Consider the following 25,357-nt stretch of genomic DNA (forward strand, 5'->3'; position numbering starts at 1 on the left):
ATACGCGCTTGGTTTCATACAGGTATATGCTTGGTGGTGTGCTGTGAGATTTTTACCATGTCGCTTGGATGAATAAAGGTTGGGAAATACTGGTCTAGCCATCCTGCTACACGAAAAGACAAATGAACAACACAAGACTTGCTGTAAGTACAACACTGCATGATTTCACATACATTATAATGTCTGTGCATTCTTGTGGCTTGCTACACTTAGTGATAGATATTGTGAGCAGTTAGGGGTTCCAACTGTAAAACTGTTAATTGAGCTTCTCATGTATATTCATTCTACACTCCTTGCTAATTATACTTCATTTAAGGTAACACTGGAGGCCTGTTGTAGTTGATGATAGTAGTCCATTTTACAATTACCAGATCCAGGATGCTGGCTGGGGTCATCTCCACCCCATGACATCTCTAGTCCAGGACAGAGAGCAGCGAAACACCTCCAGTTGGGAGTACTACATGTATGAGGTAATTGTTTGGTCACGTGAGCTGCTGCAGCAGCTGTCAAATGTAATGATAGCAGGAGAATCCCCAGCCCCGCCCCCTGCAGCTGATTGGACAGCTCACAGCAGTCTAGGGACCGTCAACCAACATGGCTACCTGCAGCTGCACGCAAGTTTCAAGCTGCTGTTGTTCATATATCCGTGGGAGGAAACGAACTGTGGAATAATATTATATAATAATATTATTATTATTATATTAAACTATTTTTAAATGTTGTATTAATTTTTTACATCTTTTTTGGCAGGTTTTTATTAACCATTTTCCTACCAACACATATCAGATTGTTTTTTTTAAATACATCAAACATCTCAGCTAGTCCTTCAAATTATACCTCGCAAGCTGATAACTAACTAAATGTCTCTGGAAATGAATACACATGTATTATACTGTGTATATAACTTATATGTCAGTATACAATGCAAGCACTAGAGCTTTGCTGGAGTTTCCTCACTTGATTGAGACATCTGGCATGGAGACGAGTGAAAAACAATGGGACAAAATGCTCATTCAGTTTTAGAAAAACACAAAACTATTAGGGTGGAGACAGTTAAATTAGACAGTCCACATCTGGCTGACAGCCGAACAGAGGTCAAACCCCTGTATGTTCCACCCTTCTTTCATCAACACTTCCTCCTGCTGTGTTGCCATCTGCCTCCATTGCTCATGCGCATCACAACACACATACACCGATGCACTGTGGTGAAGGTCATCTTCTGTTCATGGGGTTTAGTGCTCTTGTAACAAAAACAAGGGAACCTTGTACGCTATGCCGTATCGACAAAAGAATAGGGGTGGGTTAAAATTGAGGGTCTGCATCCTCCAATGGAAACAGACCATGCGGTTGGATGCCATGTTTGAAGGCACCTCTGAAAGCCGTGAACAGCATTTTTCATTTGGACGGTCTGGCCTTTGTGATATTTCGTGATTTGCGTCATTTGCCTGCCTCCTGGAGGAGGGAAGCTGTAATCATGACTATTGTTGGTAGTACTTTATGGAATTTTACACTTTTTCTCTCTGAAAATAGTCATTTGAAGATATCTCTTTCACACACTCTCATACAGGTCACTGGAAGTTCAACATGGCCCTTCATGGCAAAGAACTCTCTGAGAATGTGAAAGAAAGAATTGTTGCTCTACATAAATATGTTCTAGGCTCTAAGAAGATTGCCAACACCCTGAAAATGAGCTGCAGCATCGTGGCGAAATCCATACAGTGCTTCCACTCAGAACAGGCCTTGCCATGGGCGACCAAAGAAGTTGAGTGGAAGTGCTCAGCGTGATGTCCAGAGGTTGTGTTTGTAAAATAGACATATGAGTGCTGCCAGCATTGCTGCAGAGGTTGAAGAGGATTATAACAACCCCAAACACATCTCTAAGCAAGGACGGACTGGCCATCGGGAGTACCGGCAGTTTTCAAGGGGGCCATAGGCCAAAGGATGCGCATCGCTGCTGTGACACGTGCATGCAGGGTGAAGTCAGTCACCAATTAGAGGATAAAATTGCAGAATTTGTCACTTTGTTGCCAGTCTGTGTTGGTGTAATGGTACGTACTCCTTGCCACAAGGCAGAAGGTTTGATCCTAACCTTAGACAGTAGAGGCATGGGAGGATGAGGTGGGGACCAGTCTGAACCAAAAGGTCCAGGACCTAATTTTGTCCCAGTCCACCCCTGAGTAAGGTTTGTTTATGCATTTTTTTTCATAGCAACGATCTGAACCTTATTATGCCTTAAACTGCATCAGACAGACTGGCTCATATGAATATCAAAATGCAATGAAACCCTGCACATCACCCTACAACCAGTGCTTCTCAAATAGTGGGGCGGGCCCCACCGGGAGGGGAACATGGTGAACTGCCAGATGGGGCGTGAGAGGCAGGGAGGACTTTCAATATTACTGCAGACCTGACAACAAGTACGAATTTGTCGTACTCCGCATGCAATTTGACTCTTGAATATGCTTGTATGCTTCCCTGCTCTCAATTTTGTTGCATTTTGCTGTTTTCAGTTTTGAGTTCAGTCTTTACAGCACTGATAAATAAATAGATCTTATCAGTTTCCCTGACCTAAACCCTATTGAGCATCGGCGGGACATCGTCAAACAGAAGATGGAGTAGTAGATGGTGGAGCGGAAGATGATTCTAGAGATCTGTGAAGCTCTAGTGAACTTTATGCTCAAGAGAATTACGGCAGTGTTGGAGAATATTGGTATCCACAGTAAATATTATCACTTTTTGGACATTTTCATTGGGTGTACTTACTTTTGTTGCCAGTGGTTTAGTCATTGATGTTTGTGTGCTGAGTTATTTTGAGGGGACAGCAAATGTACACTGTTATCCAAGCTTGTTTGTATGACATTGTATCAAGTGCTGTTTGTTTCGTGTTGTCCCGTGAAAAATTAAATATTTTCATAAATGTGAGGGGTGTACTCTCTTTTGTGACATACTGTACTGCATGTGTATGTACTGTAGCGCAAGCTACCTCAGTGTACTTTACACACAGTCCCCAGATTGCAAATGTAATCTCCGCCCCTCTCCCGAGCGCACACACCTTGTCTAAGCAGCAGCGGCTCGGCACAGAACGTCAAGCAGCTTGAGCCACGCCGGAGAACCCGCACCACTGGCCGCCAGAGGCGTGCGCAACCTCGGCGGAAGTGCTCCAAGAGTAGAGGACCATTTGTTGGATTAGACATTTATTTAAACCTCTCAGCTTGGGCGACAGCGAAGTGTTTTCCGGTTCAATTTGGGAGTAGTGTAAGCGGTGGTGGTGTCGGTGAGTTCAGGGAGGAAGATGCAGTTGTGTAGCCGCTCGGTGCGCCGCGGAGTCCGACGCCGATGCTGGTGATGCCCCCCGCCGTGCGGGGATCACCAGTGCCCAGCAGCAATAGCGGGAGGAGGAAGAGGAGGAGGAGGAGGGCGGCAAAACAGGGCGGTCGAAGACGATGAGTTTGAGCTCGAGATCATGGCTAACGGAACCGGTACTATCATGTTAAAATGTGTCGTGGTCGGTGACGGCGCTGTGGGAAAAACGTGTCTTCTCATGAGCTACGCCAATGACGCCTTTCCAGAGGAATATGTTCCAACAGTTTTTGATCATTATGCAGGTAGGCGCTCACCTATCATATTGTCTCTAATAATAAAGCCACCATGACATGTTGGGATGTGTTTTCTTTTAGTTTATGTATAATAATGTGTTAATACATGGATATTCGAGCACTTATAGTCGCTGTTTCCTCTTCCACTAACAGCAATGGGCTGCATCTGTTGCTATAATCAAAACCACTTGTTTGCCGTCTTCATTGCAGAAAGAGGTTGGGGACCCACAGCCCCACCTCTCCTTTATGCACCCCTCCCTAACATCCTCAACCACAGGCCTTCCTCTTTTCAACTGCTCTTTGTCATTTCCTTGCAGTGAGTGTCAATGTTGGAGGAAAACAGTACTTGTTGGGACTGTACGACACAGCCGGTCAGGTATGCTCTATTTTTTTTACTCTGGTCAGGTGCCAAGCATGTCAAAGACACACAAGACACACACACAACATGTTATCACTCTCACTGTCTCTCTTTCTTGGTCCCTGCTGACACACATAGGCTGCATATTCCGGCCAAACACTAAGCCGCAACAGGTGATAGTTTTCATACGTATTTAATGCCAGTCGTGTGGCATAGACAGTGATGGTAGTGAGGGGGGTTGAATAGTTGAATTATGTGAAGAACGGGCTTCCTATGTCCAGTAATGATGTCACTGGTTTGTTAATGGGGTTGCCTAATGCTGGGATTTTTCTTTACAATGTGCCATTCAGTGAGAAGTTCAAACTCTGATCCAGCAGCCTCCGCATCCACACACACACACACACCCACACACACACACCCACACACACACACACACACAAAATGGTGTTTTCTCTGAATATAAGCGCTTGTGTGTACACTCACACACAAGGAGGAGCAAACATATGAACACACATGAGATGTAAATGAAAGTAATACATTCTTTATTGTGACTTATTGGACCTGCAGTACATTTTTCAGAGATGCAAATACATGAATTCCACCGCTTATGTAAAAATGTTTCTGATATTCACATTTTTTTCTGAAGCTTTTAGGTTCAGAGTACATAGCTGATCTAAACTCAGAGGTCAGTTAAGAGCCTTGAGTATACTATGAGCGACAGCGAGGCCGACACAAGAATCTTTCTACAGTTAGCTCACTTTTGATTTGCAATGTGCAAAATGAAACCAGCTGCAAGTGATAATGCCTGGGACTGGGAGGTGGGAAATTTCCCACTCTTGAGCATACTAGGTCCGAACTCAAAAACCATCCCGTCAAAAGTATGTTGTCGCGCATAAGCAGAGTTCTCCAAGCTACAGTAGTGAGTAGCAACAAAATATTTGTTTCTTTTGCTTTTTTTACTGAATAAAATCATGGTTTGGCCAATGCTGTCGATAGCTTTCCTATGCTCTAACTATGAAAATGTTTCATTTATAACTAAGGAATCCAACTTTGCGGAAATCCATTTATCACGGTTGGGACTTGAACCAATTAGACATCTGAATGTGTCTTCTGAATGCCGTATATTTGTATTTTAGTGCACTTAGCCATTTTTATGCTTGAAAATGCTTACCGTAAATTCCAGACTATTGAGCACACCTGAATATAAGCCGCACAAACTACATTTTAAAAAGAAACAAAACAAACAAACAAAAAGAACAATTTATACATATGTACATAGGCTGCACTTGTCTATAAGCCACAGGTGTCCACGTTGTAACATATGGAACACATGGAAGTGCCAGTGCTCGAGGCAGGATTACAACTGCACATTAAGTGCTTTGCGCACACTATAAACCTTGCAATCCTTCCTCCACTCTACCCAGCGTCACTCGTTAGCTCCAGTGGGTGAGACGTGAGACGCTTTTTTCCATCGGAGTTCAACAGCTGCTGCGGTCCAAGCAGAAGCTGTAGTAATTCTACACTCGATCAAACTTACCTAAGATTTGTCAGATCAAAACATGATTGCTGAATAAGACTTGCAAAGGTGATATTAGCGTCACTACTCTTGAATCTGCACTCTAAGCATCATGGTAACTGTAGTTCTTTTGCTGTAAACAAACCTAATCTACTGCAATGTACAATCAATTTTACATGTGTCTTTACATAATTACAAGCCAACGTAAATGATCGCGACCCTAATGAGGATGAAGCGGTATAGAAAATGGATGGATGGATGGATGGATGGACATAAATGATTAGGAGTAGCAGTTTGGTAGCTCGTAAAAATCCATAAATTAGCTGCATTATTGATTAAGCTGCAGGGTTCAAAGCATATGTAAAAAGTAGCGCCCTATAGTCCAGAAATGACGGACAAAAAAGAAGTAAAATTTGATTTATATATATATATATATATATATATATATATATATATATATATATATATATATATATATATGTTTTTACTAATAACGGGCATTATTCAACCACGAAACAGCAAGATTTATTAATAAAAAAACATCCATCCATCCATTTTCTATGCCGCTTCTCCTCATTAGGGTCGCGGGGGCATGCTGGAGCCTATCCCAGCTGACTTCGGCCGATTGGCGGGGTGCACCCTGGACTGGCAGCCAATGGCAGGGCACCTATAGACAAACAACCATTCACACTCACATTCATACCTATGGACAATTTAGAGTCGCCAATTAACCTAACCTGTCGCGGGGGTATGCTGGAGCCTACAATGCATGTCATTTATAAGCGCCTTTCAAAACACGCAAGGAAACATTTCAACAAAATATCAGCATCACGACACATTGACAATAATATATGATAGATTGTCATAATGCCATGTCATGCTGTCTCTGTAGCGCCTAAAAATGTTCATGTGTGACATGCTGGACAGTCAACACTGCTCAGGCTGGATTTAACTGTGTGAATGAGTCACAATCTGAAACTGAATCTTGTTGACTGGAAAAGACATAAACGAGGCACGAGAAGGTCAAGAGAGTATTCAGCCGCACAAATCTCACTCTGTCATGCCACCCACCAATCCACCTGTGGCTGTGTTATATTGTATTTTGCAGAAGTGTTACCCTTCTGTTGTAAAAAAAAAAAAAAAGGAAAAAAGGAAGCTCATTGTCTGCTCTGATGTATTTGTAAGTGAGTGTGTGTGTGTGTCACAGGAGGGTTTGTTTTTAGCTCATTCTGAAATGGAGAAGTTCCCCCAGATGTCAGGCCAGGGAGAGTAGAGTTACCACAGTTCAAAATCCATCCCCCGCTGCCCCTGACTCTGCTGACCTCTTTATGTGGAACAGGAGCCCAGCTGGTTATGTTTATAGCTTCAGTGTGTGATCAAAGTGTGGTGGCCCAAATAAGAGGGGCAGAATGACTGAGGAAAAACTAGAAAGAGGAAGTGAGAGACAGATGGGATAAAGATAAACAGATAAACTCCCCTGGGCATTTCTGTGTGGAGTTTGCATGTTCTCCCCGTGCGTGCGTGGGTTTTCTCCGGGTACTTCGGTTTCCTCCCACATTCCAAAAAGGTTAGGTGAACTGGTGACTCTAAATTGTCCATAGGTATGAATGTGAGTGTGAATGGTTGATTGTCTATATGTGCCCTGCGATTGGCTGGCATCCAGTCCAGGGTGTACCCTGCCTGTCGCCCGAAGTCAGCTGGGATAGGCTCCAGCATACCCCCGCGACCCTAATGAGGAGAAGCGGCATAGAAAATGGATGGATGGAAACTGCTAAGAAGGCAGTGAAAGTCCATCAGGGTACGTTTACATGATTATACCATAATAATAATCAGATCTTTGCATTTTTAAAAACTTTAACTGACAGCATTTTGTTCAAAACAATCTCTGTTCACATGGACCAACAAAATCAACAGCAAACACTGCAACATGCATGTCATGCCAGTAGTTGGCAATGGATGTCAGTGACGTACGGTGACGTTCGTGTCTGGTGATGTACGCCCCCTTTAGGTGCAGTACTGTCTGCGTCATTCTATGACCTTTCACCGCAGTTTATTGTCTGATGATCAATTTGATCGGGGAACGATGATCAGGAAATTCAGCAATTTTTAATTAAAAGGCTGCATCGTGGTCATTTCATTTTAAAATGATATTGGATCCCAGTGAGACACTATCATAAGTTTATTGTAGTTCTTCATAAATCTCAAGTTGTGTATGTTGGATGTAATTGGATGGATATTGGAGAAATGGACAAATATTAATATTTATTTTTAATTGTGATATTTTGTTATTTGTCATGATGACCGGTGAGGCAGAGCACCAACTACTTGTCCTCCCATGTCCATCCATTCATCCATTTTCTATACCGCTTGTTTGTATTTTACTTATTTGATCAATTTTTATGCTTGAAAATGCTTAGTTTAGGTAAAATATGTGTAAATAAGCATTTTTTTCTGATAATAGCCCCTATTCAACCACAAAACAGCATAGTTTATTAATGAATATATTTTGGAAAAATTGTGATAGAGTGAAGCCACGGAATTTGAAGTGCAAAGTGGTAATGGGAAACTGTTTGCGGATTGTAAAATTCAAAAACTTTGTTTTGGTTATGATGTACACACATGCATACTCTGTTTTCAGGGATTAGAGCAGGGGTCTCAAACCCGCGGCCCGTGGGGCCATTTGCGGTCCACCAAATCGTATCTTGCGGCCCGCGACTGGACGTCAAAGAGTAGTGTAACTGCAGCCCGCAACATCGGGGCAAGCTCAGTGTTACTTACACACTTACAGGGGCAAGTAAACACCAACACTGAACTAACAGTGGTGTTATCACATGGATGTATTGTGAATTGTGTCGTATCGTGAGGTACCCTGACATTCCCAGCCCTACTCCCAATACTTGATGCTGCCCAGCCTCACCCAGACTCTACATCCACTGTCCCCCAGTGAAATTGAGTTTGGGACCCCTGGATTAGAGGAAAACAGCTACAATGTTTTTAAAAAACTGTCACTTTAAAACCAGTTTTCCACTATGACAGCCAGACATTGTACCCATTCCACTACTGGCTAGGGAATAGAAATTCAGAAAATTCTGAGAGATATCTTCCATCTCATTGAAATAAAATTCCAGAAATAACCATTAATTGCTCATTAATTTTCCCTGTGGTCCATCATGAACATTTCATCAAATGTCCCTCCCTAGTTTAGTGAAGTGTATCTGTAGCTTCACAGACGCAGGCCTCCAAGCTGTCACGTCAGCTTTATGTCTGGGCCACATAATCACAGCTCATTATAGATCTGAGTGTCGCTGTGTTTTGTCTGCTGTCTGCCTTCTACTGTCTGAAAAGTAACCCCACCCGCCCCTTTCCACTGCTGCCTATTTAATTATTCCATATGGTGGGATTGCAAAGCCACTATTGCTGAATGTGACAAGAAAGCACAAGGCAAAGTGTTTATTTATTCATTGTTTTGCCCACTGCCCCTGCACTCAAGAAAAACTAGCATTGCAGCGAGAAGAGGAAACAGGAAGTGGACATAACGTGCAAAGGTACCAGTGGAAATGCTGAAAGGAGGAACCTGCAACCCACACTGTTCCACGTCTCGCTGCCCTATTGACACAAATTTTTCATGTTGGGCTGTTCCTCAACCACATTACACTTTCACAGTTAACTGCACATCCCTTCATCAATGTAACCATTTCATTTCACCCATCATCTCTCAAGAATCATTGAATGTATGAATGTTAAGCCACACAGCGACCTGGATGGACATGCTGCTCACAAGTACAAAAGTTAGTAAACATGCTTAGAGCTGCAGTTATGCAATTAATTGACAACCATATTGGTATTCCATTCATCCTCAATACTCTCTGATTTCAGCCTCTCAAATGTGTTTAAAAAAAAAAAAATCTTAGTCATCCCTGAAAGCAAACCTATTATGTTTGTGTTTTAAGCAAAACAAGATATTCCCACACATCATTTTGTCTTTGGAAAACTGTGATGGACATTTTTGCCACTTTTCTGATATGTTGCTGAGCAAAACACTAACTGTTTGTGTTTGGTTCATATTGATTTGGTCAGTCTAGGACCTAACTAATTACTGATTAATCAAAACAACAAGCTTCTGATTAATCAACTGAAAAAATAATCGTTAGTTGCAGCCCTAGAGTTACCTTAGTTAACCATATGTTATTTCAATATCAGAAATTCACCTGTATCTGACCTCATTAGAAGGGTGTAAGTGTACTTAAGGTTGTGTAGTGTGTGCAACAAGACTTCGTTTGATTTGTTTGGGATTGAATCTTGTGCATCTGTACCACTGTCAATGTTATCGGGGCTGCTGAGTCTTCTAATGAATGTCTTCACATGGAAGCGGGTCTGTTCAAACAAATAGTGCATTTGTATGTGGGAGTGCATATTGCGGACAAGTGTGAAAATGGGTATGAATAAAAATAGACAAACAATCTCTCCAGGATAATGAGGAATAGTCAGCCAGCATGTACCATAGATATGTTTCCTATAGGTTTGTTTGACAGCTGTGATGGCTGTTTTGTGGTTGACAACGGCCTATTATTAGTCAAAAAATATACATGTTTAAGCAAATTGTATATATTTTTTTCCCAAATGAAGCATTTTCAAGCATAAAAATGGCAAAATGCCCTAAAATACAAATACAGTATAAGCCATTAGGACCACAACTTGTGAATGTAGTGTTGTGGATTGGTCACTAGGTGTCAGTAATTGTTTGGTGAGACTACTACCGAAGAACCAGACTTGAACAACAGGCTTTTATTGCAAGTTTAAATTATCTCAAAACAGGCACAATAATGACATGATAATAATCATAGTAATAACAGGTTACTGTTGCGGTCATAGCCCACAACAAGCTAAATTGAAACTGTCAACCCCCGACGTCACTTCCTGTTCGCCATCAATTCTGCTCCCCCTACAAGGTAAACTCTCTTAAATGTCTTATTTTCTCTGATTTTATCCACGATATTGGGTAATACGAATGTAAAGGTGACTATAAGGGTGTTATTTCATGCCTCTACAAATGTTAAAAAACGTATTTAGAAGATCGTAAACAGGGTTTCGATGTCATAACTACGAAATAATTCTCATTTATGAAAAAGGAATCCTACTTCACGCAAATTCAGTTATTGTGGTCAAGTGTGGAACCAATTAACCTCCATAAAAGAGGGACTATTGTATATATGTCAAGGGACATTACTATAGAACTGAAACTTGGATATGACTTGTTCTTCGAACCTGCAGAAATCTTTACAAGGATCTTCCATTTTATGGATATGTTTGGACGTGTAATCTACAGTATGTATATCAGGGCCGAACCAGGCCGCAGAACACGTTCAGAAGCAGTGATATTTATTTTTCTTTTTAAAATAGTTTTGTAAATAACCACATGAACTTTGATGTACTGTAAATGCATATCAATTTTGGAAATAAGGGCGATTATTTTATTTTACTTTGATGCCACAATGGGATCTAAGTTGGGCTCTCGCAATCACTACTGGCAATGAAATGATTCGACAGAGGTTTGAGGGAACAGGAGCAGGTATTTTATCGTTGCAGCCTTTCATCCACACGGCAACGGCGTTCTGGGTGCCTTGAAACGGTGTTTTTTGAAAACAGCTTTCAGAGTGGGGAAATTTGACAACGGCGTTTTATCGTTGCCGTGTGGACCAGCAAACCACTACTTTCTGAAAACATCACGGCCACGTCGCTGCCACAGCAAAAATAACAACATTAACATGTGTTTTGGTGTCATGAACACTTTAAGGCAATGCTAGATCACCATAGTGCTCACCAATAAATATTGACACTTTGGGCACAGTTTCGACATGTTCACCGAGAGGTGTACTATCGGGATGTCCCAATCCACATTTTTTGGCTTCCGACCCACTTTTTTTTTATAGTCTTGGCAGTCCGATCCAATCCGTTACCGATCCTTTTTTTTTTTTTTTTAATAATCTTTTGTTACAAACATGAATTTGTGGAATTGAATTTGGTTATGAAAACAGCTCTTCAAAGCAATAAAAGTAATGCAACCAAAGTATTGCTGAATGTACATTTTTATTACAAAGCACGACCAACAATATTATTTAGCTTTTATAACAAACCTCTGTGAGTCAGGTTCCTAATCCAATAAAAGACGTAATAAAAGTCCATCCAATAAAAGATAAAATTGGAAAAAATGGGCAAAAAACATACTTTTAGGGTAGGACTAATCATTTGACATGGTTATAGATCAATTTGTGGTGTGATTTATAATATATATTACTTTTTTTTTTAAACAAACTCTCTTAGGGCCCTATGAAATCAGTTTTATTTCAATTTACTTAAATTGATATAAATTCCGCTTTTTCTATTTTAATATTTTAGAATTCAGTTAAACTTTTTCCACTTATTCTACCAGTTTAGAGTATGATATTTGAGTTGGTGAATAAAATATCCATGAATGAAATGCAAAAATCCTTACATTTATCCCATTTTGTCCAGTAATTGAGAAATTGATGTAGCTTGGCTAACGTTTCTATTGGGATGTGAGCCTCGGCACACATTGCAACAAACTGTAATGTAACCGTGCTTGTGCTTTAGGAAGATGTAGTCACAGATGTAATTCCAGTCGCATTATTAATGTGAGATATTTCTGTGACACTCGTATTTTGTTTACACAGTTAGGCAAATGTGACAAAGAGCGGTCACCGAAAGTGTGTTGTGTGTGTTGAGAATGGCGATTGACGGTTGATGCGACTTGGGCGCAAAAATAAACGTGCCTCTCGTCTTTTTTCACCCAGAACCTGCACATCGTCAGTGGGAAATGTAAAATGGTCCTTACATTAAAGCGGTAAAACACAACACGGTGAAAATCCACTCATCCAGTCTGAGTCACACGCGCACACACACACACACCTGCATTAGCATGCTCTGCTAAACCAAGCTAACCCCTCTTAGCGTCCGTTCACGCTCCGTAAAAGAGGAGTTTCCGAGGTTTTTCGCCACCATTTCGACATGTTTAGTAGTGTTTGTGATGACATTCGGCCATGATCGGACATGTCTGCATGGTGGTGTTGTGTTTTCTTCTTCTTGCTGGTGGCAGGAGCCTTGTGGCAACCAGCTTTGAGGCGCCGTAGCGCACCTATCGTGTTGGAGTGTGGCCCAGAGTTACGAACGTGATACGGCAACCGGATCGGCCGGATCTCGTGGTGGAAGCCAATATTATCCGAGCTTCAAAATACAGCAGATCGGCAGCCGATCCTGATCCTGAAGATAGACAATAACGGCTTGTGAGTTATCATATATTCAGGACAGTAAATTCATACTGCTTTCCAAACTGTACCATGACTACTCTAAGTTCTATCCATGTTTAATTTCTATAGCATTGTCATTTCAGAAGATAATAAAATATGGGGTGTGTACTCACTTTTGTGAGTTGTTGCGTGAATGTATTGTGGACTTATAGTAGTCATTAGAATGACCTTGTTCTAACAGATTAGTTTTGCAATGTGGATAACATGTTCCATAATCTCTACTGATGTATTTTGGTGTTGGAACATCCTTAAAGGTGTTTAAGATAATGGCTTCTTATGAGAGCTAAAATGTCATTATGTGTCTTTGCCTGTTAATTGGATTGGATTTTGAGGCGCATGGCAGGATGTTCATAATGTACAGATATTAAAAGATTAGATTAATTTTTTTAATCATCATTACAGGGCCAGTAAAAATGATTTTTGAGGTTAAATCCAGGTTAGTAAAAAGCTTGTATTTTGCGGATCAGACTTAGATTTGTGTTGCATTCATACGTGACGGTAATGTGAAAGCAGGTGGTAGAAGCTGAAAGAGTAATGAACAATGAAGGTGTGGATATGGCGGTGACTCACTGGAATTATGGTCATGTCACTGAGTCACACAGGAGCGCTCACGCAGCGACTGAGTGAATATGGCAAGCTTTGCAGAGATGGCTGTGTACAGGTTTTTATCGTATACCCATTCCTTTATTCTATTTCTACTCACCATAGTATTTATTGAACATCCACATACATCTTGATGATGTCAAAGATTGTGATGCACTGTTCAAGTGATGGCATGAATTGTTTAATAAAACAGCACAACATTCCTGTGATGGAGACAGCCAGCCTAACAAAGTGGTCTGGCAACCCCAGGAGTTTGAACATAAATGAGCGCGAGTGTTTGCGCTGAGTGTAATATGCCTCATGAGTGGCTGGAGGACATATTGTGTTTAGTGTCAGGAGCAAAGCGAGGAAATAGTCTGAGAGGCATTGATGGGTCTCAGAGAAGCTGTGGGCCCATTTACGAGGGAAATTGCCGAGTGGCTTCGACTTTGTATCTCTACAGTTCTTTGGCTGATCTGAGGATTCACTTTTGCCAGCACAGGTCATGGACAAACAAAAAGCCATTAGCATAGCATTGTTGTAGCAAGTAGCTTAGGGCACATTTACATAAAAACAATCAAAGAAATACTGTACTCGCACATGTACATGTCATCAGTTTTTTAAAAGGTGAGTCTTCCAGTGTTTAAAATGGAACTGGAACACCGATCCATTCCATTCTATTTTTTTCCGCTTATCCGGTCCGTGTCACAGGGGCAGCAGTCTCAGGCCCAACATGGAAACGTTCCTGGGATTTTTTTTTTGCGTCCGCACTGTGCCAGATTCGTGAATAGTTGCATTCAGACGGAATCAGATCACTGGGTGAAAACGACGTAATACCAAAGGCACACCTACGTGTGGCACTGTAAACAGACAAACAGAAGGAGCCACGTGACACACCAAACTATAGTATAGAAGAAGAAAGAACGCATGCTCATTGTCCTCGAGTGTAGGACAACAAAATATGAAAGAGAACGTTGACTGGGGTGAGTCATGCCGGTCGAAATATTCAGATATTATGTTAGCTTGTCGTCAAAGCTCACTTCTGGTCATGTGACGGCGACAGCGTGGCGACGGGTCCCAGAACGCTGTGGATGAACAACTGAAACAATAAAATACTTTGCCGTTTTGACCTGAAAACGTTTCCGTGTGGACAGTCCCTCACTAAGAAAGTCCAGACTTCCTTGTCTCTAGCCACCTCTTCCAGTTCAGCAGCTCATCTTGTATTTTGCAATCTCGTTCTTTTGGTCACAACCCATAGCTCATGACAATAGGTGAGAGTGGGAACGTAGATCGAAATTGACAGCTTTTCCTTTCGGATCAGCTCTCTTTTCACCACGATGGTGCGGTACAGCGACCACATTACTACGCTGCACCGATTTGCCCGTCGATCTCACGCTGTAGTGTTCCCTCACTCAAGAACGAGACCCCAAGATACTTGAACTCCACCTGGGACAAGCCGTCACTACTAACCCGAAGGTCTCATCCCAGAAGCTTCACACTCAGCTGCGAACAGCTCGATGAGGTCATCAGGACCACATCATCTGCAAATAGCAGAGACAAGATCCTAAAACCCTCAAACTGGACTCACTCAATGCCTTGGCCGTGCCTAGATATTCTGTTCATAAAAAATAGGAAACTGGAATGCAGGTGTTGTAAACAACTTTCCTTCTGTTTTGAAAGTTGACTTACTCACAAAAAGACTATTATTTGTGCATTTTCATTTTTAAAAGGTGTTGTTTAAACAGGCCTTCAGAGCAACATGACTGTTTTTACAAAGACATTTATGATGAGGGCAGGTGATTTTGCTCCACTGCTTGGCAGAGAATCAAATTGCCCCTTAAATGCCTCTGTTGCAATTTGATCAGTGTGGGCAGCGTTTCAAATAACAGCAGTAGATTTTGGGATTGTTGCATCAGTGTGAGGAAATTCTGGTCAGGGGTCTCAAACTTGTGACTCTTAAACTGCAATCTCAACCACTCAGCCACAGTTGCCTGAGGGGGATGGGACTGAACATCACCCGTTTGAATCAGGCAGCCTTTCATTGAATCTCTTCATGAAATAGGTTTCCTGACGCTTTTTTAGTTGATGTGTTCCAATGTCTGTTAATCTGCGTGAGGAGCAGTATCAGTATTTGTTCTAAGATGGCAGATATGGCACAGCCATACCAAAATTCACTTTTTCGTATTTGTTTGCTGTCACTATGAGTTACAGCGCATATTTTGCAGGTTGAGAGACTTCATCAAACATCTGATCCCCTCCGACCCACTAGTACCAATTTAGAATTGTCCTAAATGCAGGTCTGTTCTGTTCCTGAAAAGAAGTCAGTGTCAGTATCAGTGTTGTCAACATGATACTCATTCCTAGCTACTACTCACTGGATATTTGGGGGATCGTTTTACATTCAGCTAATTGTGCATTGCCACTTTCCCAGAATCTATTTGCTGAACACTCAGACTTCTAACAGACAAAAATGACCATTTTAATTCAGTCATTTTAATTAACCATGATTCACTGATTCTATGTCTTCAAGCTAGCTGCTGCAAAGGACCACAATATGTGCGGGTCAGAAAAACCTATTTATATTCATATAAGTTATATAGTCATATAGATATAAAAATATCTTTGTTGGCATATAAATTATTATAGAACTTTTTCAGAACAGGTTACATAGACCAGTGTAGTACAGTTTCCAATGTATCCTCGGCTAGCATGTTTTCCAGTTAAAGTAGAAAACTTAGAGCAAAATTTTGCTTAAGTTTGCGTACATTTTCTAGTTAATCCAGTGCGTGAGTGCAACTACAGTATGTTTTTAATGTATTTTATCACAAAACGTCCTTGTTAATCGCTTGCTAATACATGGAAACAGGAACCGGAAGTCAGCAACGGCGCCAGTCTACGATGTCATCAGCGGTTGACTCTGTAGTAGTTCTTTGCTAACACAGTTAACACAGTTTGCGTATAAGTGAAGAATGAAAGAGATACATGAACATTGAAGGTTACCTTCATTGTAGACATTATTGCCAAAGACATGCCACATAAGATGTGGCAGAGAGATCAACATTTTGTCATGATATATTTGTTGTTATTTTGCAGCCATGATCAAAAGAAAAACAGAGACTTGGGGTGAAAAACACTATTGAATTCAATAAATAACACAAAACTGGTGTCCCTGTTGATCTCGCTGCCACATCGTGTCTTTGGGAACAGTCACGTCAACAATCACATCTTTGATGAAGGTAAAAGTAAACTTAAATGTTCATTTATTCCTTTCATTCATCATTTGTTTTATGCATGTAAAACTATAATTGTACAACTGTGTTTTGTGTTAACATTTTGCCTTTCTGGAACGGATTAATTGGATTTACATGATTTCTTATGGCAAAAATTGATTCGGTTAGAGTCGGGCATTCTGGAACGGATTAATGACGCTAAAAGGTTCCACTGTACATGGTTTGAGAACATTGACTCTGTAATTCTACAACATCATGTGGCAGATGAATTTAAATACAAGAAAATTCAAGCAGCAGCTGCAGAGACTTTAAAGAAAAAGCTTCACATATTGAGTTTCTTTCCTTTAGCCTTCCTTCAGCCATGTTTACTTATTACATTGACGATGCGTTGCAGCCTGTTGCACGTTGTCGCGCTCAATTTTGCGGGTCGATTGTATCATCAACATGCGTTAGCGATGGCTGAATTAAAATTCCTATCGTAGGCCAAATTTATATCGCTTCTATTGCATATTGTTTCTATCGCCTGGTTCATATATAAGCAAATTGGAGATTCTTCAAAATAATGTATCCATGTTAAGGACAAGAGTGACGAGTGCTTGATCAGATCCACGTGTTAATGCAACGCATGGGTTAAGTACCCACTTACAGTAGACACATATCCAAGATGGAATCAGCCTGGCATTCCAATATGTCATGGCCATTCTGTGGCTGAGCTTGCACTGAAGGACAGCGAAATAAAAAAAATCCCTAATTGCCTCTGTCAGCAAGAGGGCGAAGGAGAAAGCAAATCCCATGTGAAGGTCTTCACATTCTTTGCTCTTCATAACTCACATCTGGTTGACAGTTTTTATGAGCATCAAGCCTGTCATAAAATTACCCATCATATGTGAAAAGCAGCAGGAGCTTGGCAGTCAGTGTGGAACAAACCACTTGATAACTAACTTGGCTTCAGTGAAGAGAAAATGTTAACATTTGATGCACTTAAATAATTAATTGGGATTAAGAGATCATGTACGGCCTTGAGTTTTCTAATGCTGACCTTGAATCCTTTCCCAGGAGGATTATGACCGACTGAGGCCATTGTCCTACCCGATGACCGATGTCTTTCTCATCTGCTTCTCTGTGGTTAACCCTGCCAGTTTCCAGAACGTGCGTGAAGAATGGGTGCCTGAGTTGCAGGAGTATGCACCCAGTGTCCCCTATCTGCTCATTGGCACCCAGGTGAGTTTTCACCAGGATGCTCATCCTAATTGCCCCTTTCACTTACTGATATTGAGGAGTGTAGTAAAGCATAGGTCATTTTGAATTTTGAATTAAGATTGAAATCATTCCTTTGGGACTGATCAAGCGTCGTCTGACAGATTTTTCCATATGTGCACTCACCAGCCACAACATTGGGTACACAATTTAATAGATTTGATTAGATTAGAGATTAGATGTAAAGATCCAATAGAGGTCTTTGCTAAAAACTATGCCTTGTCACTGCTTGATGACACAACTGCGACAACGGCAAACATACAGCAGTTTTAGACTGTTTTGCTTATGAGTAACAAAAATGTTTGTTTCCCAGATTGATCTACGTGACGATCCCAAGACCATCGCCAAACTGAACAATATGAAGGAGAAACCTATAGCGACTGAGCAAGGCCAGAAACTGGCAAAGGAGGTATGTATGTTTGGAACACAACCTGAAGGTATTTGCTTTCTGCGTAGACAAACTGTCAAACATCTCTTTTCAAGTTCCTGTAAATAACATAGAGAACCTTAAACCAAAGTTATTGTTAAACTAGATGAAGCAATTTGGTCGAAATTGTGTGTGAATGCTGAAATGTGGAAGCTGCACTCAAACGTAAAATGATTGTTGAAATATCCTGGAAATGTGCAACCATCACGCTGGGAGACAACCGCTCTATGACCGTGAACAAAAGAAGCAGAATGTTACATGGAATGTTAAATGTAAAGTGAATTTCCACCAGTAGAGGACAACATTGAAGTTGTCATTTTTTTTATTGGGAAAATGTCACAGAAAATATTGAAGTATGGAAAATGTGGGAATTTTTAGAAAAGTCCTGATAGGTAATAGACGTGTTCTGAATGAGCTGAACGTTTTGATGTTGGAATGGTTTGAAGTGGTTGAGAAGTGTGGGAGTTGCGTACAAAAGAAAGATTGTTGAAATGTATAAATATGTTGAACAATTACATGAGGAGTGAGGATCGAACCAGCAACATTCAGGATGGGAGGCCACCTGAGCCATGTTACAGATAAGGAAAAATGTAAAACTTATTTTCCACCAGTAGGCAGTGCCAAATAAATTGCCCATTCATTTTCAATGGGAAAATTGTCACAGTAAATATGAAAAATTACAATAAATGTGGGATTTTTTTCATAAGTCCTGAAAGATGACGAAAAATGAAGCGGAATAGGAAGATGAAGAAGAAGTACGAGAATAAATAGGTGAAAAATTGTGGACAATTTTATTGGATGCATCCATTTTCTACACTGTGCCACAGGGGCTGAAACCTATGCAACCTGGCTTGGGCACAGTTTACAGAAGACAATTTTTATTTAAAATAGCATTATACATTTTGTTTGGACGTTGTTTTGTGAGTAAAAACGCAAACTTTAAAACAATGCAAAAGATATTTTTTTGCGCCTCGTGCGACTGCTTCTTTGACCCCCATCTTATTGCGCCACTGCCTGGCATGTCCTTCCATCCATTCATTTTATTTACAGCTTAACCTGTACATGGTCAAACTGGAGCCTATCCCTACTGACTTAGAGTTAGAGGTGGGGTACACTTGGAGACAGAAAAGACAACCATCAATTGTAATTCATCACACTATTTTTAGTCACTCAAATTACATTCAAATTACATTTTCACTCTGCTGCATAGAACCGAAGATAACCAAACCACATGGTTGTAGCGGAATTGGAACCATAACTCTCTGGTTCCAAAGCACAAGTCGTACAGACTGAACTACTAAAATGTAAGAGACGGCAATTCCGATGCCGAGCTCAAGTTTTATACTGATACTTATCAGTATGTCACGGTACTGATTAGTATGACACAATACTTGTATTGTCACGATTTCTAGGGTGTCACAAGACCCCATGTCACAAGATCTCATGAGATTAAAACATGACAAGGCACTAGGCTTGGGACGACAATAAGTTAATGAATTAATAATGCATAATGCATATTGCCATGTGCATTCGTGTCTGTTTTCCTCGTCTCCCGCCTCCAAACAGGCAGGAAGAGAGTTTACTTTTGTCAGTCATACAGTCTCTTTATCTCAGTGGGTGGAGGCAGCATATACAGAGTCTAGAAGAGTGTAATGTAGTAGAAATTAAATTAGTAGATTGCAATATATTGTCATATATATATAATTTTTGATTGTGCTTTTCTTAAAAGTAATGTTAAAATCTGGTCTCGTCTCGTACACCGAATTTCGTGTATTGTCTCGTCTCATGAAACTCCTAATGATTTCCCTATGCTACTCACTATAAGAGCAATCGCATTAGAGTTTTTTTTTTCTTTCATTCATTCATTTTCAGGGTCATGGGTGAATTGGAGCCTTTCTCAGCCAACTTTGGGCAAGAGGCGGGGTACACATTCACTCCTATGCACAATTTACAGTCTGTGGTTAACCTAACATGCATGTTTTCATAATGTACAAGGAAACCGGAGTACTTAAAGGAAACCCAACGTGAGCATGGGGAAAACATACAATCTCCAGAGAGGTCAGAGCCTGCTTCAACCGAGAACCTCCTGGCTTTGAGGCAGTCTGGGGGAGGGCCATGTTACATGTTTATTTTGTAAAAAGGCTAAAAAAAAAAAACATGATTCATATTGTAAAGGCAATTTATTCTCTTTGTCGTTCTTCCTGGTTCTTTGGACCACGTTGCTATCCGAGCAGTCAATGATTACACAATTTAAAACGTTTTCAAATTGGATTAAAAAATAAGAGCAATATATTTGGTCACAGCATTGGACTCTTAGCATCAATGAGAAAGATAGAAGAGCCCAGAATGAAAGTACACAGATTATATACGGCAGTTTCAGCACCCCTCGACAAAGTAAAACCTAAGCCTGTGTGCCCAAAAAGTGAAAGCCAAGTCTGTGTGAAAGTGAGAGTCAAGCTGGTGTGAGTCATATTTAAGTTGTTGCACAACTCTGATTGTGCTATGTGAGTGTGTGAATGTGTGCATCATGGAGGGTGAGTGTGTCTCTGTCCTGAAGGCCCCATGAGATGTTTTTAGACTGACAATGCATCATATATATATTACAGTATAATATCTAACACATATTTAAGGAGAAACATTTGTTTGTACCAGTTATTATTGTGCTTTTTGCTCAGTTTTTCTAATTTTAGCTGGTTTTTTTTTTGTTTGTTGTATTTCTACAATGTGCTGCGAGCCAAGAAATAACGAGCCACAAGCTGCACATGCACACCCACGAGTTGAACTTGTGACGTGATGTCAACTCTGTGAGCAGCCACAGCTCTCGTCGACTATTTAGCTTTTAAACTTCCCGTCTGGAGGGAACTGCAGCTGGAACTAATCGACAGTCAGTAGACACGAAATTGGAGAAGGTGTTTGCGTAGGTGGGCCTCTGTACATGTCATATACACACAGGAAATAATGTACTGCAAGCCAAAGACATCCTTAATGGTCAGCGTCGCCACAGCTTGAGGATTTCATTTGGAGGTGTTCATCGCACTATGCGCAGACACTAGGCTTCATCATGGTTCAGAGTTGCAACAATTAATCGATGAATTGATGACCAATCGATTATCCAATTAATCAACAACTATTTTGGTATTTGATTAATGTATTTTTTTAATTTTAAAAATGTAAATATCCTCTGATTTCAGCCTCCCAAATGTGAATACATGTTTATATCCTTAGTCATCGATGAAAGCAGACATATTATCTTTGTGTTTTAGGCAAAACAAGATATTCACACACATCAGCTTTGACTTTGGAAAACAGATTACTCGATCAATTGAAACAACAAGCTTCAGATTAATAGACTAAGAACGGAATTGCTAGTTGCAGCCTTATTATGTCACAATTATGTCCAAAGTCACAGAACTGGTGTATGCAACGTGGGCAGGCTGAGAAAGGAAACAGAAAATGGCGAAATCAACAAAGTGCATACCAGAGAGCAGTGAAGCATAGTAGCGTATTTTAGGGTTGTAATGCGTACCCTGTACAAAAAATGCAAACATGTTGGCAGGTCTGCATTCGAGTTTGTTTTATCCAATCCAATCCAATCTACTTTATTTACAGTATATAGCACGTTTTATAAACACTGTTTCCAAAGTGCTGCACAGACTAGTAAAACCATAAATAATAAGTAGAAGTAAAAATTACTACAGTAAAAACTAAAAGATCAAATAAAAACAAAGAAACGCACAACAGTAAAATATATAAGTAAAAACAATAAAAGCAATAAATCCAAGAAGTAGGTAAAAAATAAATAAGTACATTAAATTAAAAAAAAGAAAATAAATAAAAACATTAAAACTAAAAAATAATAAAAGACACAGAGGACCACACGACTCACACCGAGTTGAAAGCCAGAGAATAAAAGTGGGTTTTAAGATGAGACTTAAAGTTTTCAATTGTGGGGGCCGTTTTTACATGAGGGGGGAGAGTGTTCCACAGCTTTGGGCCAACTATGGAAAAGGCCCGGTCTCCCCTGGTCTTAAGTCTGGTCTTAGGCACCACCAGTTGGAGCCTTTTAAACATATATAAAGAACTGCCCAAACTGAGATTCCAACCCAGAACCTTCTTTTAGTGAGGTGACATAACCATCCATCCATCCATCCATATTCTACCGCTTATCCGAGGGCAGCAGCCTAAGCAAGAAAACCCATACTTCCCTCTCCCCGGCTACTTAGTCCAGGTCCTCCAGGTGGATCCTAAGGCGTTTCCAGGTCAGTTGAGAGACATTGTATCCAACGTGTCCTGGGTCTTCCCCGAGTCCGGAGGTGCCCTGAACACCTCTCCAGGGAGGCGTCCGGGAGGCATACTGACCAGATGCCCGAGCCACCTCATCTGGCTCCTCTCTCTCAATGCAGAGGAGCGGAGTGACATAACAAATCCACCCCTAAAAACCTGATAAGGGTTACAGAAAATGGATGGATGGATAAATTACAAGGCTGACACTGACTGATTTATAATCCTCTCTTCCCTACTCCTCAGATTGGTGCCTGTTGCTATGTGGAATGTTCCGCACTGACCCAGAAAGGCCTGAAGACAGTGTTTGATGAGGCCATCATTGCCATTTTGGCTCCCAAGAGAAAGAAAGGAGCTCTGAAGAGAAGACTGGGGCCCCATTGCATCAACTGCTGCCTAATCACATGATACATACACACGCCATCATTTAGCGGCAAACTATACATGTGTGTTGGACTTACAGAATGATGTCAATTGAGCACAGACAAAGAAGAGCGCTGAAGGGTTCACTTCCAAGCTGCAACGCACTCGAAAGTTTATGACTTTGAAAAAAAGGAGCACAAAACTCAAGAGACTGTATGTTTGCATTAGAAACGGTAGTTGTTTTTTTTTTTGCTTGATTTAAAAAAATGACTTCACACTATGAATATATATTCACTTTTGATGCCATCAAGAGAAGCACAGTTAGCACTCATGCCCATTGTTGTGCTGCCAGTTTCCCTCATTTGTCAGGTGACAACCGATACAGTAAAGCAGGGTTTTTCAAAGTGTGAAGTAAAGTCTTGCCAGGAAGCCACCAGGAGATTTCAGGGGAAATGCAACAGCTTCAGCAAAAAGAAGAAAATAATTGATTTCAAATCTGCTATGCTAACTCAGTTGTCACAATTAAATTTGCTTTTTAGCTCCTACAGTGAGTGCCTAGAGCAGGAGTGTCCAAAGTGGGGACTTAGGGGGGGTCATTTGCGGCCCGTAGCTGTTTTAAATATAATTTAAAAATATAATAATTAATAATTAATTAATAATTAATAATTTAGTAAGAAAACCAAAAAACAAAAACAGCAGCAAAAAAATGACAAATCTGCAGTAATTTTAGAAGAATAAAGTCAAAATACTGAGAAAAAGTCGTATTCTAACAAGAAAAAAGTCAAAATTTTATGAGAATAACCTCTTAGTATGAGGAAAAATAATGTCATTTTAGTGGCAGAGAGTGGAAATATAAAAAGTCGTAACAACAAACAAAACAAAATAAAGTTGCAATTTTTGGAGAATTAGGTTGGAGGGAAAGTTATAACGATCCGTTTTAATAACGATTTGTATCATGATTCGTGGTTGCCGATGTGATTCAAGGACGATATTGGTTCATTTAGAATGATACAATACGATACAAAACAATTCAGTAACTTAAGTCATTTCAGTAGCTTTTTACCCAAAAATTCTACCAGTGTGATTGTGAAATAAATACCTGGATGCTGGGCAGTTCAGGTGAAGTTTCATAGATTCCTGTTGTTTTTTGTAAGGGAATCAGGGATAAATTAATTCTGAATATAAGCAAACAAGTAAACAACGGCAAATGCGTTCTCATTTTATTTGAATGAAGTGCACGCAACACTTCAATGTTCAATAGATTTTCAATAAAAGTACAATAAGTGCAGTAAAAGCTGACGTTACCTTGCGCTGCTGCTGCAGCGGGAACGAGAGGTGCCTGGACGGTCAGCGTTGTGTGAAATCCGATGGCGCCTTAGTAGGTGGCTGGAGAGATTTGTAGTGTTGCCATGTATTTTACCTGACCTTTATATATCCTACAAACAGCGAGCGACTAATTTAGAACAGCTCCCTTTTTGCAAAAGCCAAAGTGTTTCCACACACTGGAGCGCATGGTGGCTTAATTATTTCTCACCTGCCAGTTTGTCCTCTGCCATCTGCCATGCTACGTTTTGTTGTCTAGTAATGTTTAACATCTTTATCATTAAAAGTGCTAAAAAAAAAACTACATCCACATAACATATCTGCCGATTGATTGCCTTTTAAACAGTGTTTGTTCGATATGTCGTCCGGAATGGCAACTTTCCAAACACAGATCAATTTAGTTGGACCACAGGAATATAAGTCGATACATCGACGTAATAGATGAGTCGCTATGCCCCTAATATTATGGGAATCAAGTAAAAATATGGGAATAAAGTGAGAATATTATGAGAAGAAAATGTAGAATTTTTGTTTTTAAGTTGAAAAAAATGTATTTAATCTATATATCAAAGCTGAGAAGTTTTTCTTCAAGTATATGTAAGTTCATAGCATATCTACATCTGTTGCACAAAATATCAAAGTGACGTTTGCATCCTTTCATTTTGCAGTATGTGGCCCTTAGTGGAAAACGTTTGGACACCCCTGGACGAAACTCTGGAGTAACCAAAAAAACAGAAAATATGCTCCTGAAAATCTTTGTTTGTGGTGTAGGGGAGGCCCCAGCCATTTATTTTTTCTGCCACACTTTAAAGACCGCTGGATGAAACCAGAAATCAGAAAGTGACATGTTGTATCAACAAAGTATTTTGGACCTAGAGTTGTCTATTTTTAACGTTAACGTTTTGTTTTGAATTTTGGTCATGCAATAGTGTGTACTTTTATTACTTTTAGGGTGTCAAAGGAGGATAGACAGATTATCTTTTAGAAATGATGCATATATAACGCCCAAAGAAACAAATGCACACAAACTGTCATCAAAATCAGGTGGCGAAAATTACATTATACTGTACTTTATATTAAAGGCTCAACAGATGAAGCA

At 40.4% G+C, this 25,357-nt stretch overlaps 1 protein-coding gene across 1 annotated transcript; it reads left to right on the forward strand.

The window, feature by feature from the left end:
- The first annotated feature begins 3,059 nt into the window (after positions 1-3,059).
- On the forward strand, positions 3,060-25,260 carry rhoq (ras homolog family member Q). The gene is made up of 5 exons (XM_054798671.1): positions 3,060-3,605; positions 3,914-3,972; positions 17,664-17,828; positions 18,178-18,273; positions 22,819-25,260. The coding sequence occupies exons 1-5, from the start codon at positions 3,464-3,466 to the stop codon at positions 22,978-22,980; spliced, it is 624 nt and encodes a 207-aa protein (XP_054654646.1). The 5' UTR covers positions 3,060-3,463; the 3' UTR covers positions 22,981-25,260.
- The last annotated feature ends 97 nt before the right edge of the window (positions 25,261-25,357 follow it).

Source organism: Dunckerocampus dactyliophorus, chromosome 14 (genome assembly GCF_027744805.1).
Source record: "Dunckerocampus dactyliophorus isolate RoL2022-P2 chromosome 14, RoL_Ddac_1.1, whole genome shotgun sequence".
In the NCBI taxonomy this organism is placed as follows: domain Eukaryota; kingdom Metazoa; phylum Chordata; class Actinopteri; order Syngnathiformes; family Syngnathidae; genus Dunckerocampus; species Dunckerocampus dactyliophorus.